The sequence below is a fragment of the Cinclus cinclus genome, chromosome 4 (assembly GCF_963662255.1).
Source record: "Cinclus cinclus chromosome 4, bCinCin1.1, whole genome shotgun sequence".
Classification (NCBI taxonomy): Eukaryota; Metazoa; Chordata; class Aves; order Passeriformes; family Cinclidae; genus Cinclus; species Cinclus cinclus.
The window spans coordinates 55,432,180-55,447,843 of record NC_085049.1 but is presented as its reverse complement, the minus strand read 5'-3'; the positions used below and the strand labels follow the sequence as shown (position 1 = coordinate 55,447,843).

The following is a 15,664-nucleotide window of genomic DNA, read 5'->3' as shown; positions in this document are numbered from 1 at the left end:
TATTTCCCTCTGACCCCCTGATTTTGTGAGGCAGATTTTTCCCATCGTTGGGATAGAGGTTATCTGGTCATCCTGATTAGAGTGCATTAAGCTGCATAATTTTCTCTTCTTTTATTACTGTTTTTCCATTTTCATAACCTTGTTGGTATTATTTGTTTTTCCTTTTCCAACAGAATTTTCTTCCCCCAAAGCGGAGGCAAAGTATTCACTTAAGTCCTTGGGTGATGGCCTCTGTTGGCACTGATGCACACCTCTCCCAAGGTGTTCCAGCATCTTTGCATCCTCCAGGATTGCCACAACATCCTGCCACCAGAAATTAAGCCCCTGACACCTATAAAAGGCACAGCAGCCCTTGAGCTGAGCAACACAGGATGCTCCTCCCTTTCTCTGTTTCTCTGCCATCAGCCTCCAGCCCCCAGATGCAGTCATGCACCAGTGATCCTCCCCAGCACACGTCTAACACACTGGGGTTTGCTTTAAACAAACATCCCACAGAATGGAGGAAGGAAAAGACGTGCAAAGATCTTCTTGTGTCTAGCTGGAGCAAGGGGAAAGGTACTCCTTGCAGATGTGATGATGAGGAGAAGCCAACATCTGTTTGCGCCAGAGAGTGCCTGTGCAGGCTGAACAGTGATGCTACCATATTACAACAGAAAGACAGGTCAACATAGCTTTTACCACCAGGCCCCTTTCTGCTAACAAATTACCTTCATCCCTGATGCCTTCATTATAAGAGGTCTGGAATAGGTAGCAGAGTACTCTCTTCATGATTCATGCCAGCAGAGAGCCACCTCAACTGACTACATCCAGCTGCCCCAGGTGGCCCAACGGGCCTGGGTATAGGTGAGGCTTTATTTAAGTGTTCCACTATGACAATATCCTGGACACAACCTAGGTTTCCATCTCAGTGAGCTGCTGTGCATGCAGAACTCAACCCATCTGTGAAACCTGTCTCCTTACAACCCGTGGAAACAACTGGTCTGTTTAAAGCTTTCACTCCTGGGGGAAGGGGAACACTTTCATCCCTGCTCATCTCCCAAAGCTGGAAAGAGGAAAGAAACTTTCTGGCACATTTGTTGCTGGAAAATGAAAAGAGACCAGGAAGGAGATAGGCAGCTCCTGACTGATTCCAGCTTCCCTCACTCCACTACACAGAGCAAGTGCAGCTCCTCTTTCATGAGGAAAACGTTGCAAGAAATTAAGGTGATGGGACTTTACAAGGCTCAGAAAAAGGGCAAAAGAGAGGAATAAAAGGCAGGAAGAAAGCAGGGATGATTTACAGAATGGGAACCTCAATGCTGGAGTATGTGATTGTGTTGGGAAGTGTCACATGGCTTTGTGGGGAGACCTCTATGCTGTAGTTCAGATAAGGAGCTGACCATCTGGGTTTTATCTGAATTGACCCTGAACTTCATAGCCTTTGAGATCCTGCCAATCTCTCCCTCTCCCCATATGCATGTTTTTCCAGCGTGGAAGCTGATTTTGCTTTATGCACTTGCAGTGACAGTTTGTGAATCAACACCACAGAATGATGCAGTATCACCTGGGACCATGGGAACTTTTGGGTTTGGGTCTCTGTGTTTTAGAGACTAAAGAAGACTGCTACAAAGAGCCTAGAAATTGAACCATTTTCAAAGTTCTACTTAATAAACCTTCCCACAGAAGTCACAAAATTTATCAAGCTAACTGTACTTAAAATCCTCCAACTTCCATCCATCATGCAGCTTTACTTGAAAAGCCATCCCCTGCAAAGTTGTTATATTCCCTCCTCCAGTGTTAAAGTTTATGGAATTAATGCTCCTTGAGGAGTTAACAGCTGGCAAGGCACCCTCCCTAATGGGGAGGAGTGAAGAGCTGGTGTTTGGTTTATGAAATTTAGGAGTGCTGAGGGTCTGCTGAATACAAATAAAACCTACAGGCTGCGAAGTTCCAAATTAACATCCTGATGACTCACATTATTCTTCAGAAAAGCTCAGTCTTCCCTTTGATCTCCAGATTACAGGCAGCCAGGGTCTTATTTGCAGCTACACAAAGAACCTGCTGCACTAGAGCAGCAGTAGGCACAGACCTCAAAATACAACCCAAGGTACACAAACAATCATCTGCCAGCACAGCAGAGAGACTGTCATTTTGGGACACCAGTGGATGAATCCAGCCCCTGCAGTCAAATACAGGCACACTGCAAAGGCTGGTCTCTAAAATCTAGAATTTGTCTCAGGAATGGTTTTCCCTTTTCATTCTCATCTGATTAATCTCAGGCCATGCTCCTCACGCTCATTCCCACTTTTAAGACAAGCAGGACAACAGCAATCATTTGTATTATTTATGAAATTAATTCTTGATGGCAACTTTGAACTAAGTGCTGATATGTTCCCCATAATTAATACATTCTTCTGCAGTATAATACTACTCTCCACAAGTTCAAATTATTCTGAAGCTTCCTTCAGAAAATTGTGTAACAGTTGACAAGATTTTATATATGTGTATGTGTATACATACATTCTCACACACACACACTGTCAAAATAAAACTTTGGGTCATATATTGGGGAGGGGGGGTTTAATCCACAGGTATTTTACTGTATCTACCTTATTTTTTAAGACTAAGCATATGGAATAAAAACATTATTACTGCCTTATTTGCAATCCTACCTAATACTTGGAGAGGTATTAAATTAATCGGGCCTTTTCATTAGCAAGTACCAGACAGTATGAGGTACCTGTATCTGTAATTCCTGACATTTCAGTAGGGACACAGAATGCAGCACTTTTGGAAACGAGGGCCATGGTGGGCACACCAAAGGGAAGCAATTACAGCCAAGGTTTGAAATCTGAAATGCTCATGATTTGGCTTTTGAAACTCCATATATTTCTTCAATTAAATATTGAATACCTGTGACTATAAAAAGCCTATGTAGATCTGGAAGCGAAGTATTATACTTTCTGGTGGAAGAGCACATCAAGGCCAGAGTCAACAGAAGGCAGCTGCTCTCATGCAGGTTATCACAGCTAATCATGTAAATCAGACCTCTGCTTTGTGTGTTGCAGGAAAGAATGCATCTATATCTGTATTGAGAGGCAGACTGCTGAAAATCAGGGTTTTGGTACAAATCTGTGAAGCAATAGCAGTGAATCATTTCTGCTTTGACAGATTCAGAATGCCTTTTCATATGAACATCAAAACCAAACGTATTCTGGGCTCCAAAACAGTCCTAATATGTACTTTTATCCAAGTACATAATAATAAGGCAAAACAGACACCAAAAACATATCCTGGCAATAAATACTTTAAGACTTCATTAGAAAACCAAAAGGTCATATTTGATACACGAAAAAGTCAAATTATCTATGCTGACATTTACAAGTCATTTGAACCGACATTAGCATGAAAAATACAATTTTATTGTAAGAAGTAGTCTTACCTCTAAGTTTAAATATGCCCTTTAAGCATTAATGCCGAAAACAAAGCCCTGAAAAATATCTGCAGCCCTGCCAAATACACTTCAGTATTTTACAGCACAGCAACGTGAATCAGACAATTAGCAGAAGGTTTCAGCCCCTCATTAGCAAGCAGAACCTAATAGGAAGAGGGGAAAAAAAAAACAAAAAACAAACCAACCACCACCATGAAAGCTCTGATGAGCAGATCAGGGGCTCGATCCAGCTGTGAGATAGTCAGGCACCCATTACCACACAACCGGCTGGGTACCGGGAGCCGATCCTGCAACACACACGGCAGAGCCGGAGCATCCCTGCGCCTCCCCAGGCAACCGCAGAGCCCCGTGCCCGCCCGCTGCTCCCCAGGAACGAGACACAGCGTGCACCGAGCAGCCGATCTGCATTCCCTGGACTTACTTCAGCTGTCGGGGCTCGCAGTCAACTCCCGGCAGCAGGAGCCGGGCCGCCTGCCGCACGTCATCGCTGTCCACCGAGAAACTGCGCCGGTGCCCGGCGTGAGCCACCGCCACCCGAATCCACTCCATCAGCGGGGGCAGCACGATGAACGGCCTGCGGGAACACACACATCAGTGCCAGGGCACCTAGCAGCACAGCAACAGGTACAGACGAGCACAGGGCAGGGGGTGCGGGTGCGGGCGGGCGCACAGATGCGTGAGAATATGAGTATGTACGGAGAGAAGGGAGCAAGGGTAACGAAGGAATGGGAGAGCAAACCAGCTCAGCGATTTTCAAATAGGTTTAAATCAAGATGTCTCATCCTATCTCCAGGGCCAGGACAATTTGGAGAGTGGGCTTTAAGAGCCGTGCTCATCCATGGGGCTCTGCGAGTGCACCCGACCGGCCAGCTCTGCTCCCCATCCTTCACACAGTGTAATCCCAAAAACAGGACAGCAGTCTGGCACAGGTCCATGTCCCACTCTGGCTGACACACTGGCCCGGGTTCGCTCCCTGTCTCTTTGCAATAGGGACAGGAGAACGGACCTGGGCAGAGAGAGGGGATGCCCCAAAACTGAGACGCCAAGGATGGAGAGGGAACGCCCCAGGATGCTCCAGCATCTCCTGCTGATGCAATGGGTGCCTTGTGCTCAGTGCTGGAAGTGGGGGACTTTGTGACCAATGTGAAGATTAGCTGTGAGTGAGGTCAGAAATCAGAAACCAGACTGCTCGGTCTCACTTTCAGCAGTATCAAACTGCTACACCTTCAGATGCCAGCTGTTTTGCCAACTGTGCAAAAGCATACACAACTGCCCCCAAAAGTGAATGCTGGGATTCTGGGCCACACCCCCACAAAGTCTGGGCACTATCAGAGACGTGGTCCTTCACTCCACAATAGCTGGACAGCCCCATGTCCCAGCAAGAGCTGCCCAAGCTGCAGATGAAGCATGCCGCACACAGGTCACTCTATCTATGCCAAGAATTATTTGGGAATCAAGAGAAAGATGCCAAGCCATAAGCGAAAACCATAGCTTCAAGTCCTGTTTTGGAGGAAAACTAATAAAATAACTGCAGCTGAACACCTTGAAGGTCACTACAAGAATCCTTCTTCCCTTTCTTTCTGGGGTCCCTTTTCATGGAGGAAGGGAAAAAAACTCTGCATTAGGTGCACAGTAGGCAAATATTTTACATTTTAAATGTACAACTTTACCTCAAAAGGATCTACCCTGAGAAAAATTATTGAAGAAGGCGTTGATTCTGGAACATCCTTTTCCTATTTATAGCTCTTCATGCATTTATTTCCCTTTTTGAGGACTTGGCTTTACATAGCTCTGATATTAATATTCTTGAGGGGGAATGAGATACTTAGAAGTGCCGAAGGACAGAGAAGCCCTGAGGCCACTAACTCTCCCTAGAACGCTGGGTTCCAAAATCTCACAGGCACGTAAATGAACAACCTCTTTTTGAAATATGACATCTTTGGCTGAGTTGCCACTTCCATCATTTTTCTATTCCAACACATCACCGTCACCTCAAGATCAGGCTGCGTTTGTTTCCAAGGCTTTTGCTCTCCCCAGACCTGCCATGGCCACATAAGGAGGCAGATAAGGACAGAAGATCATTTCCCACAGCTCACACCAAACAATTTCCTAACCCAGCTCATTTGTCATGAGGGTAGTGGGAACCAGAGGAGGAAAAGGGGGGAAGCAGGGGTCTATTTGTTCCTGGAAGGTGACTACTTCCCAGGTCATCTTCTGAGAATAAGGGACCCTCTTTTGAGGCATGAAATACCTAGGAACAAGTTTTATCAGTGGGAGTTTTTTCATCACTTGCTGAGCAAACAGCAGAAAGGGAGCTGCAAATCATACTGTAAAGCTGCTTGTAGTTACAGATATAACTTGGTTCTAGGGATACAATTAAAGGAAAACTCAATTCGAGGTTATGTTTTGCATGAGTGAACACAGTTTGGATCAGAGAAATGAAGACAGGCTTCACAGGGCCTTCCTGTAACATCTGCTGGGCAAACAGAAAAGCAGAGAGCTGTGGCTGAACATGGGGCTCACAGGTTCACATTTTTCCTCTTCTTGTGCAGGACAGAAAACTCACCCAGCACAAAATCTGCCCCACCACAGTAAGGAGCAGAGAAAATAAAAATATTTACAGGAACTCAGATAACTGAACTATGAAATTGTCTTTTTTATTTTTTTCCAGTCTTGCAAATTTCAACAGAGAAATAGAAATCAACATGGCTATTTAGTGCAATAAATCCCAAGAGTGAAGAGAATCAGCATTCTGCAGAAGCAGGGAAATTTCCTATGAAGTCAAATTTCAGTCCCTAGATGAGGTACATTCCTTTTTCCAAGGGAAAAAAAAAATCATCACTGCTTATCTCAGCATGTCAGGAAATTTGTATTTTGAGAAGAGAACCAAATATGGCTGAGTGCAATAGGTTAAAAATACCCTTCAAGAATCTGTGCACCATGTGAAGGGCTGGGTTTTTTCTTTTAAATACTGCTCGTGTGCCAAAGAGGAAAGAGGAACACAGAATTATAAGGGTGTGATAATCCACAAGACAATGTGACATCAGCAAGAAATATTTCACTTTTCAAACAGTACTGTGTGAAAATGGGTTAGCCAAATGCATCACATCGCTGGCATATACACTGATTTATCTCCGGTACAAAGGCAGGTACCAACCAGGAGAATTCAGGAATTTTGTGTTCCAGAGCAGACACAGAGCAGGTAAGTCACCTAGTTACACGTTGTGGAAGCACATGCCTTAATTAAACTAATCTCACCATGGTGCTGGGCTTGATTCTGCCTGAAGGATATGGGAAATCAGGAGCAGCTTGGCTGCTGCACGAGCACCTGACCTGGACTGCAGGAGTGGTCTGACCCCCTTCTCCTGCCCTTCTCTGTACCTGTGCTTAACTTTAAATGCATGCTTCCATCCTCTAATTCCATGCAGTTTAAAGTGCAGTATGAACTTAAGTTAAAAAAAAAAAAAGAAAAAGAAAAAAAAAAGGCATTTAAGCATTTTTTGGCACAGACTTGTATTTTCCTGAGCTCACATCTAAATGGAAAAATATGCCAGATCAGGATGCAGGGAGAGGTCTCTGCACAGAGCAACTCCCATCCCACACACAAGAGCTAGGAGCTGGGGGAGGGCTGGGAGAGGCCAACACAAAGCAGATCTTCAAAGGATTGGACTCTTGTGGGCCCTGTCCCCCTGCCCTTGGCAAGGGGGTATCTGGCTCCTCTTGGGATATCCTCCTTCTCCTACTTCATCAGAAAAGGAAACTATGAGCGCCCCACCAACCCTCACATCTCTGGTTCCTCCTTCCAGGCAGCATCCTTCCCTGCTCTGTCCTACCACCCAGCAATCCTCTGACATCTATTTTTGGACAGCTCAAGGTCCCATAAGCTCTTATGCCCTGAAGACATCTGCAGGTAGCAACACCTGGCTGGCACTGCCCCACAAGGGACAATCCTCACTGTCCTGGCTCTCCGAGGTCCTCCTCCCCACCACCTTCACACCCTGCAGCTCCCTGCCAGCACCCTCCCTCTACAGCGAGGCAAACAACCCCTCCCTACCCCATCAGACCTCAGACTTATCTCTGCTTTGTGGGGCTGATCTCTCTGGAGCGCTCTGAATGACAGAATGACTCATCAGAAAAGCAGATGTTATGGGGGGGAACCTACATGTGACCACATGAGGGGTTCCCTAAAGCCTGCACTCCCTCCAGAGGCACAGGCTGCCTTCCTGGGCTGCCCACCACTCCCCCTCCCTTGCTCACTGGCACACAGAGATATTAAAAATCCTGTCATGAATATGCAATAACTCAGGCTTTTCCATTATTATTAGCAGTAGTAGTTGTACTGTTACTGTTAGTGTTGTTATGGTAGCAGTCTACCTGTATACAACAGGAGAAATTGTCAGGTGGAAGACCATGAGAAATTGTGCACCATTAAATGGAATAGGATGCTTCATTATTTTTGCATGGGTCTGTAAGAAGATGGATGAAGCTCCTGTCTGGACACCACCTGCTGCAATGCCAGATTTGCAAAGCACTAGGGCCAGCACTCTGACAAATTCCAGCTCCAAATAATCCCTGGCCCCTGTTTTTCACAGTTCCTACCATCTTTGCAGGGTGCAGAATCCCTGCTGGCTGCTGACCAGCTTCACAGTCCATCTTCCTGCCCAGAGCAGGGCCAATACACACAACCACTCTCTCCTTGAGAGGAGCAGTTCCTCCCCTCGCCAGCCGCTCCCTCTCCCCCTACAGAGAATAAGAACACTCATCACCTTTGAATGCTCCTCACACAGGCTCACAAATCCTGGATGAGCCACCAGCACCTTGCTCCCAGCAGAGCCCACAGCGTGCTCCAGATCCCAGAGCTCATCAGTGCACATGAGAGACTCCCAGACAATCACAGTGCTCCAAGGAAAAAAATCATCAATTCAAGTGCAGCGCAACAGCCTCTTTATTTCCAGGGGCACTTCACACTGCTCTTCTCCAGATACCTATGGAGCCCTTGCCCCACCATATGCACTCATTCACTGCCTGTATTAAATCAAACTTTAGGGAGAGGACTGGCTTGATAGTCACAGTGGGAAGAGAGGAATTCCCAAGGCATAATCCTACTGGGATGTGAATTCCCACAGCTATCTCCTGTTGTCCCTCCCCCAGCTTCCCCAGCTGTGAAGTAGACACAGCTGAAAGACCTGACCTTGCTTTAAACTTGGTTCAACTGCTAGGAGTGCTTCAGATGATGTGGTTGCAGGATCCTTTGGCTACTGAGGAGGGTGGTGGTGGTGTAGGTGTGGAGTTTGTTCTCTCATTCCAGCCAAGGATTGCTGACTGCCAACCTTTGTGTCAACAACAGGCAAACTGGTACACAGAGGTAGCTGCTGCTTAAATTTGCAAAAGCTACCAAAGTAAGAGCTAAAGGTGCTTCTCAGAAGCATAAGGCTGCACTTTTACATGAAAAAGCCTTTCTAGATGAAGGTAGGGAGATGTTTTTTCTTGCAGATGTGAGTCAGCAACTTTAACATTGCAAAAAGCTCTTTGTATTTGTCTGGTTTGTTTATGTTATCTTGGCTGGTTTTTAAAGAAAATCCCAATATATGAATGAAAAAGTATCCTAAGTTCTGACAAGTTTTCACTTGGAACATACGATGAAAATATATATGCAATGCTAGTCCATTTTTAGCATTACTGAAAGATAGAAAAGCATTGGCTTTTCCAATGTAGAGCAGGCATTTCAGATGGGTTTCTGGACTGCAAAACTCATTTATATTTACAACATAAGCCACTTGTCTTCAGAGTGAGCAAATACTTTTTGATGCCCTCAAAAAGCTGCCAGTCCCAGTCCTTCCCAGAAACTCAGCAGTGCCAGCTGATGCTCCATGTGAGCTCATGCAGCTACTCTATGCTGTGCAGCTGCTCTGCCACCCCAGAAGCCCAGCTAAGGGTGACCCGAGTAGCAAGTTCTGCATTTTGCTCAGGCTGAAGGATCAAACCTCCCTACTCTCACAAGAGCCTCATGAGACCTGCCTAGGCAGAAGAAGGATTTACCCCTAGGCTTCTGTGCACCAGGATGTTGGTGCTCCGGAGTCCACAAATGTGTGTCTGCAAATCATGGGTTTTGAATCCACATCCAGGGCTGGAATGAGCTGTCCCTGCTGCCTCTCCTGCATTAAAAACATTAATGGCCGAGATTTGAAACACAACTGAGTCAAAGTGATGACTCAGCCAGCAACCACAACAGGCAAATATTTCACTGGAAGTTTTCATATTAGATTTGACACAACTAGCAGTGGCATAAATCCCTGAGGACACACAGCATTCAGAGTGCAGCACAGAACAGCCTGGATACCATGCAGTTCTCACAGGGCTGCATGCAGTTTCCTCTATTTAAAAAACCCTATAGCCATCCCATGGACAGCAGAAGTTCCAGCTTGATAAATTACATACAGAATACAGATGCAGTCCAGCAAGGACATTGCCATGTAACAGCTGAGCTACAAAGAATGTCTGAACTATTTCATGCAACGTGTGCCATCTCACACGCTGCAGGAAGCTCCAATAATATTGCTGAAGGGATTTCTAGAAAGTGGGAAGTTTGATATTTAGCGCGCAAATCTAGAGCATTTAGGTAAGGATGCATTGGGATTTCTTTTCAGTGGTTCCAATCAAATCAACTCTGCTCTCAGTTTTGACTTCACACAGTAAAGCTGTAGCCTTGCTGAAGTTTCCAATCAAACACTGGATAAAAATAGATAGGGTTACATGGGGCTATGGCATACTGGCACATCAAGCATGTGCAATCCCTTCTGCATATACAGGTTCATTCAGGTTTCTCTGCAGGACTCCCGTATTCCCAGTGCTTTACCTGTTTTTCATTAGCATTCCTCATCACTCTTTCCATTCTCTTCTGGTCTTTGCTGGAGACTGCCCTAGCCAGGCAGTTTGTACCACATAATAATTTAAATCAGGGACACTTTTCCCTAGTTCTCTTACTGATTTTTTTCTATAGGTGTAATCTGTACGGCACGCATGGCTGTAGTAGTTACAAAAATGCTCTGAAATAGTTCAAATTATTTTAAAAATTATTCTAATAGCATGGAACACTCCTCTCACTAGAGGGGCTGCAACACATAAATTAGCCAGCTACACCGATAGCTACCCAAAGCTTGAAACAAAACTGAGGTTACCCTAACCCTTCCCATTAATCATGAATGACCACAGTGTGTAATTTGCAGGTCTATGCACGTGCAGGGAACATACATATTTTTGTATGTGTGTCCATGGGAGCGTGCAAGGCAGGTAGAAAGATAAAAAGCAAGCAGTAACAGCCCATAGGAGTTTCCCATGGATTGTTTTGCAATCCTAAAGGATTGCTCCACATACAGGGAATAATAGTTAAAGAAAAGAGAAAAGAAGGTTAAAACCAGACACATGTCCATCAACTCAATTAAGACTCAAGGAGAAAAGCTAATGGCTGCCAGGCGGTACAAGGAGCTAATGCTCCTCCAAGGTGGAGCAGCAGAGGAAGCACTGGAGAAGGGACTTGGCTTGCCTGTGAGCAGAATTAATGGGTGGTTCTGGACTGGCTGGGTTGCTGAGCCACAGCTTCTCAATGAGTTGTCAATGGGGAACATGGCAAGTTAGGAAGTAATGAGGACTTTGTCAATACAGCTGTGGATAAAAGTGGGTAAGGAACCACTTAAGGAGAAAAAACATCACACAAATCTGCAACTACAGATTCTGCACTTTCCGGTGCTTAAGAAATTACTTGCAATAATTTTGGAAGCATTATAGGGTCTGACAAGCCAAACACAACCACAGGACAGATATTTTTATTAAGGAAGAAGTAGCAAGCAAGAAAGAAATCTTGACAACAGTGCCTTCACCTACAGTTCTTTCCCCTTTTTTTTAATTCCCAGGAAAGCAAAATAATTACAAACGTAAATAATCCACAGCCTCCTGCAGGTGGAAGCACTGGAGGAGCACTGCTTTTGTAGGCAACACCCAGCCTAAGATAAATGGCTCTAGCATATCCCAGCTGAGTGCAATAGGGAAAGGGGATCCCATAAAGAGGTCCACCCTCTGGCTGTACCTCCACGCCCGCCAAAATAGCCATCTACATGGCATCCAGGGTCAGCAGAACTGGCTTGTGTTGGTGCCAAAAAATCAGAGTCTCTGCCAAAGTGGCCAGATAGAAGGAATATGATTTTGGGGTGGGAGGGGATCACACATCCATCTTATGGTTGGGTTTGTCAGCATTTAGGAAGTGGGGAATATTTACAGGTTTTCTAAGCAGTTCTGGCAACCCTCCACTCCTCCCCCCCCCATGAAAGCAGCCCCCCATGCAACAGGAGTTTCACTATACATTCATTTTTCCCTTTTATTTTCTGTGAAGATAAACACTATTAAAACATACTGCATTCTCATTGCTTCACCTCCATGAAGAGCAAACACAGAAAAATGCTCCCTGGAAACAAAGTGCCAGATTTATTCAAAGGTAAAAATCCCTTTTTATGTGTCCCCCAAGGCTCTGAGGGAGGTACTGCTTTCTGAGCTGGAAAGTGCTAAGCCAGGCAGCAATGCCACCATACTGGAGTCCCCTCTCACATCCAGCCTCTGCAGGAGGACATGTACAGCCTTTGCAGCTCAGCCTGGTTCTGAGCCAAAATCCAGGTGGGCTGGAGATGAGTGGGAAGAATGGGATGGTCTCACGGTGCCATCAAGCCCTGCAAGTGCTGAGAGAATTCTTTGGTTGCATCACACAATCCTCTCTAGCCTGGGCTTGCATTGTCAGGGAGGAGGGGGCCAAGACAGTAGCCAATTTGGCTTCACAAAGAGCCAAGGACAACCCCTATTTCATTAAATTACTGCCTACTTCCAGATCCACCCCATCCTGGCTTCTCTGTACCAGCAGGGAAACAGAGAGGCCAAGGATGGGGAAAGATTCCTGGACCTTCTCACTTCCTTCTGGGCTTCTTACAAAATAAAAGCAATTGCTACAGCTGGAGAGTGAATACAGCAACAGATACAACACAAATCTTGTGAATATGTTGCATGTTAAAGTGTCACATTTAACAAACTCATCTCCCTGCAACTCACAAAACCCCATCACAGAAACCCAAACCCTCAGAGATAAGTCATGGACCACAAAGCATGACTGCCTGTAAAAAACAAAACACAGGAAATGGGTATGAAGGCTCCTCAGCACAACAGAGAAGTCAGCCTCACTGCTCTCCTTTCTGAGCAGTACAGGGTGGTTACATCCAGCTGGTGAAACTCCAGAGCTCAGCTCCATGGAAATATCCAGGCTCCCACTCCAGCACTAAGTACTAATGCATGTTTGATTAGGCAGCAGCAGATGTATCTGCTCCTTCCAGAAGTGACCACAGGCTCTTGGCAATAACACTGAGTACTTGCTCTGGCCCTGCAGTCGTTCACTGCCCTGCCAAGGGAAGGCGTCCTGCCAGACAGAGCACTCCAAATAAAGTGCAGAACAATTGTTTTTAATAACCAGTGTTTCAAGTGCTCTAACGAAGAGGATATGTATTAAGGCAACCTCAGAGAAAGGAAAACCTATTAAAACAAACGTTGAAAAGTGATTTTTCAAATATCCCTGCCCTTTTCACTTCTGCACAGGGAAGTCTGAAGAAATGTTACAAAACCAGAGGCTCAGCTTTATTCACCCCTATTTTCCTCTGGTTCCAGTGGCATGATTCCCACAGACAGGAAATAAAGATCAGGTGAGGGTATATTCTAATTTTTTAAGATTTTTTTTTTTTTTTGTACACATTAACCACTCTTGGATATGAGGTAGGCCTTCCACAATAGGGAGAGGAGAGGAGAGGAGAGGAGAGGAGAGGAGAGGAGAGGAGAGGAGAGGAGAGGAGAGGAGAGGAGAGGAGAGGAGAGGAGAGGAGAGGAGAGGAGAGGAGAGGAGAGGAGAGGAGAGGAGAGGAGAGGAGAGGAGAGGAGAGGAGAGGAGAGGAGAGGAGAGGAGAGGAGAGGAGAGGAGAGAAGAGAAGAGAAGAGAAGAGAAGAGAAGAGAAGAGAAGAGAAGAGAAGAGAAGAGAAGAGAAGAGAAGAGAAGAGAAGAGAAGAGAAGAGAAGAGAGAAGAATCTGGATTCTTGTCATTTCTTTTCTGGCTTTTTTTTTTTGTTAATACTTTGAAAATAACAGAACAAAAAGTGACAAACATGCTCACAGAGCGACCCAAACTTGAAAAGAAACAAAATGCCATCCAAAGGCAAATGGCAAAAATCCCAGTAACATCATTAATGCCAGAATTTCATCTTGTATGCTCTTCTGCAACTAATAAAAAAAACCTTTTTCAATTAAGATATCATATTATATACCATTTACAACTACACACAATGAGACCCTAAAATGCTGCTTTTGAGATGCAGACCTCATCCTGCAAAAATAGCTGAGTCCCACACCTGCAGATTAGAGTTTGGCTCACAGGTACACTGCAATACATACTCTGGGGTGTAAATGTGGAGCTCAGCCTGACAAACCAGCTTACGTTTGCATCACCACAATACCCATCCTAAAAATTCATATCCGTCACTTTCTAAGCACCAGCCACTCATCTCTGTACTGGGGATGCCTGGTTTAGGGCTGGTGAGAGTGTGGCAGGGTTAGCAGCAGAGTGTGCCCCAACACACAGCTGGGGACGTATTTTAAAAGAGGGTTTTGCTGGGCTTTTGATGGGAGATGGATTTGTTTTCTTGGTCAGCAATCTGTCCTCTGTACTGGGCACCCTGCCTGCCAGCTTCAGAGGCATCTCCTTCTCACCTGAGCCAGGACAGAGCCACAGGTGCACCTCCCTGGCCCTGCCCATCCCTGGAGCAGGGACAAGAGCAGCACAGCTGACATTTGCCACATCCCTGGCCAGGGCAGCCCCGAGGTCACTCTTGTGCCCCGTTACTCAGTGCAGCTGGAGCCCAGCATCTTTAATGACTTCTCCTTTCTACACACTACTCTATTCATTTTCCACTTCCCCAATCACAGCTGTTGAGCCCTATTAACACATAGGGGAAAAAAAACACATTTAAACCCAAACCTGCTAGGCCAGAAATAGAAGTTCTCATTTTCTTTTTCAAAACACAGAATAGCTGAGCAACAACGAAAGGAAAAGGAAATCTCTCCCAAGTGCACATCTGGAACCAATTTGCTGTCTGTAGCCACTGGGTGTCACTTTTGATATATATTGGTTCAGCCACGCAGCAGTTCAGGGAGAGAAGTGGATTTCAAGGAGGTGATCCTAAACCGAACCGGGCAGCCTCTCACACGCAGGCTGTAATTAGCAATTAGCCAGCCAGGCTGATTGATTAACAAAACATTCTCACCACGACAGCCAGCACCGTGCAGAGCCTCTCACCTCTCAGTCTGCAGCGTGACTTTCGAGGGCTCCACGTTGGGGTTTTCCCACTCCATCTGTGGGCAGTGCATGAAGTAGCAAAGGGTGTAGAGAGCCTCTGGCTCCCAGTAGAAGGATCCCTGCTTCTGGTGCATCGGTGTCCCGTTCCCGTGCTGCTTGGCATTGAGGGGCTGCAGGTGGTGCATCGCTCGAGACACCAGGTCACCTGGAAAAAAACAAGAGCCAGGTGAATGCCAGGCTTCTCAGCTGCCTGTCCTGAGCTGGCAAACTGAAAGGCACTTCCCTTTCAGTTTGGTCTTCCCTTCCATTTAACCTCACAAATGCAAAGAGCAGAGGGTAGGACAGGATCCTGGGTGGTACTCATCACCAGGCTGAACTTTTCCTTGTGGTTCACGTGGTGTGGTGTGAGATACCCAGGCTGCAGACAAGCCCACAAAGGCCTGCAGGAGATGTGTTTCTGCAAAGATGGTGTTGTGGGCAGCATCAGCCTGGCCCATCTCAGCACCATCACGAGAGCTGGCACACTGAGGCCAGGACCACAGTTACCTACTTAGCAGCTTTGGGAGGGTGCTAAAACCCCACAGCCCCAAAAAATGACCATGCAGGATTGCACCAAAAGCTGCGTGCTCCTGGTCAGAGGGGCAGTGAAATCCAACTCCTTGGAATGAGGAAGGAGGCAGTCATGTAATACACAAAGCACTGTAGAAGGATGTGAATGAGCATGTGGGTGAAGAAAAAAGGGGAGAAATATTGCTAAAAGGCAATATAAAGAAATGTGCAACCAAAAAATTTTTTTTAAGTCCGAGCTTGGCCTGGAAAACTTCATGTTAGCAGAAAAACAAAACCTATGAAGTAGGCT

At 45.9% G+C, this 15,664-nt stretch overlaps 1 protein-coding gene across 1 annotated transcript in view; it reads right to left on the bottom strand.

The window, feature by feature from the left end:
- ABTB3 (ankyrin repeat and BTB domain containing 3) overlaps window positions 1-15,664 on the bottom strand; it is a 163,017-nt gene that overhangs the window by 41,260 nt on the left and 106,093 nt on the right. Inside the window, exons 3-4 of the mRNA XM_062491280.1 lie at window positions 14,806-15,010; window positions 3,855-4,007 (exon numbers count right to left, since the gene is read on the bottom strand). Of these exons, the coding sequence (XP_062347264.1) occupies window positions 3,855-4,007; window positions 14,806-15,010 (358 nt within the window). The remainder of the gene's footprint in view (window positions 1-3,854; window positions 4,008-14,805; window positions 15,011-15,664) is intronic.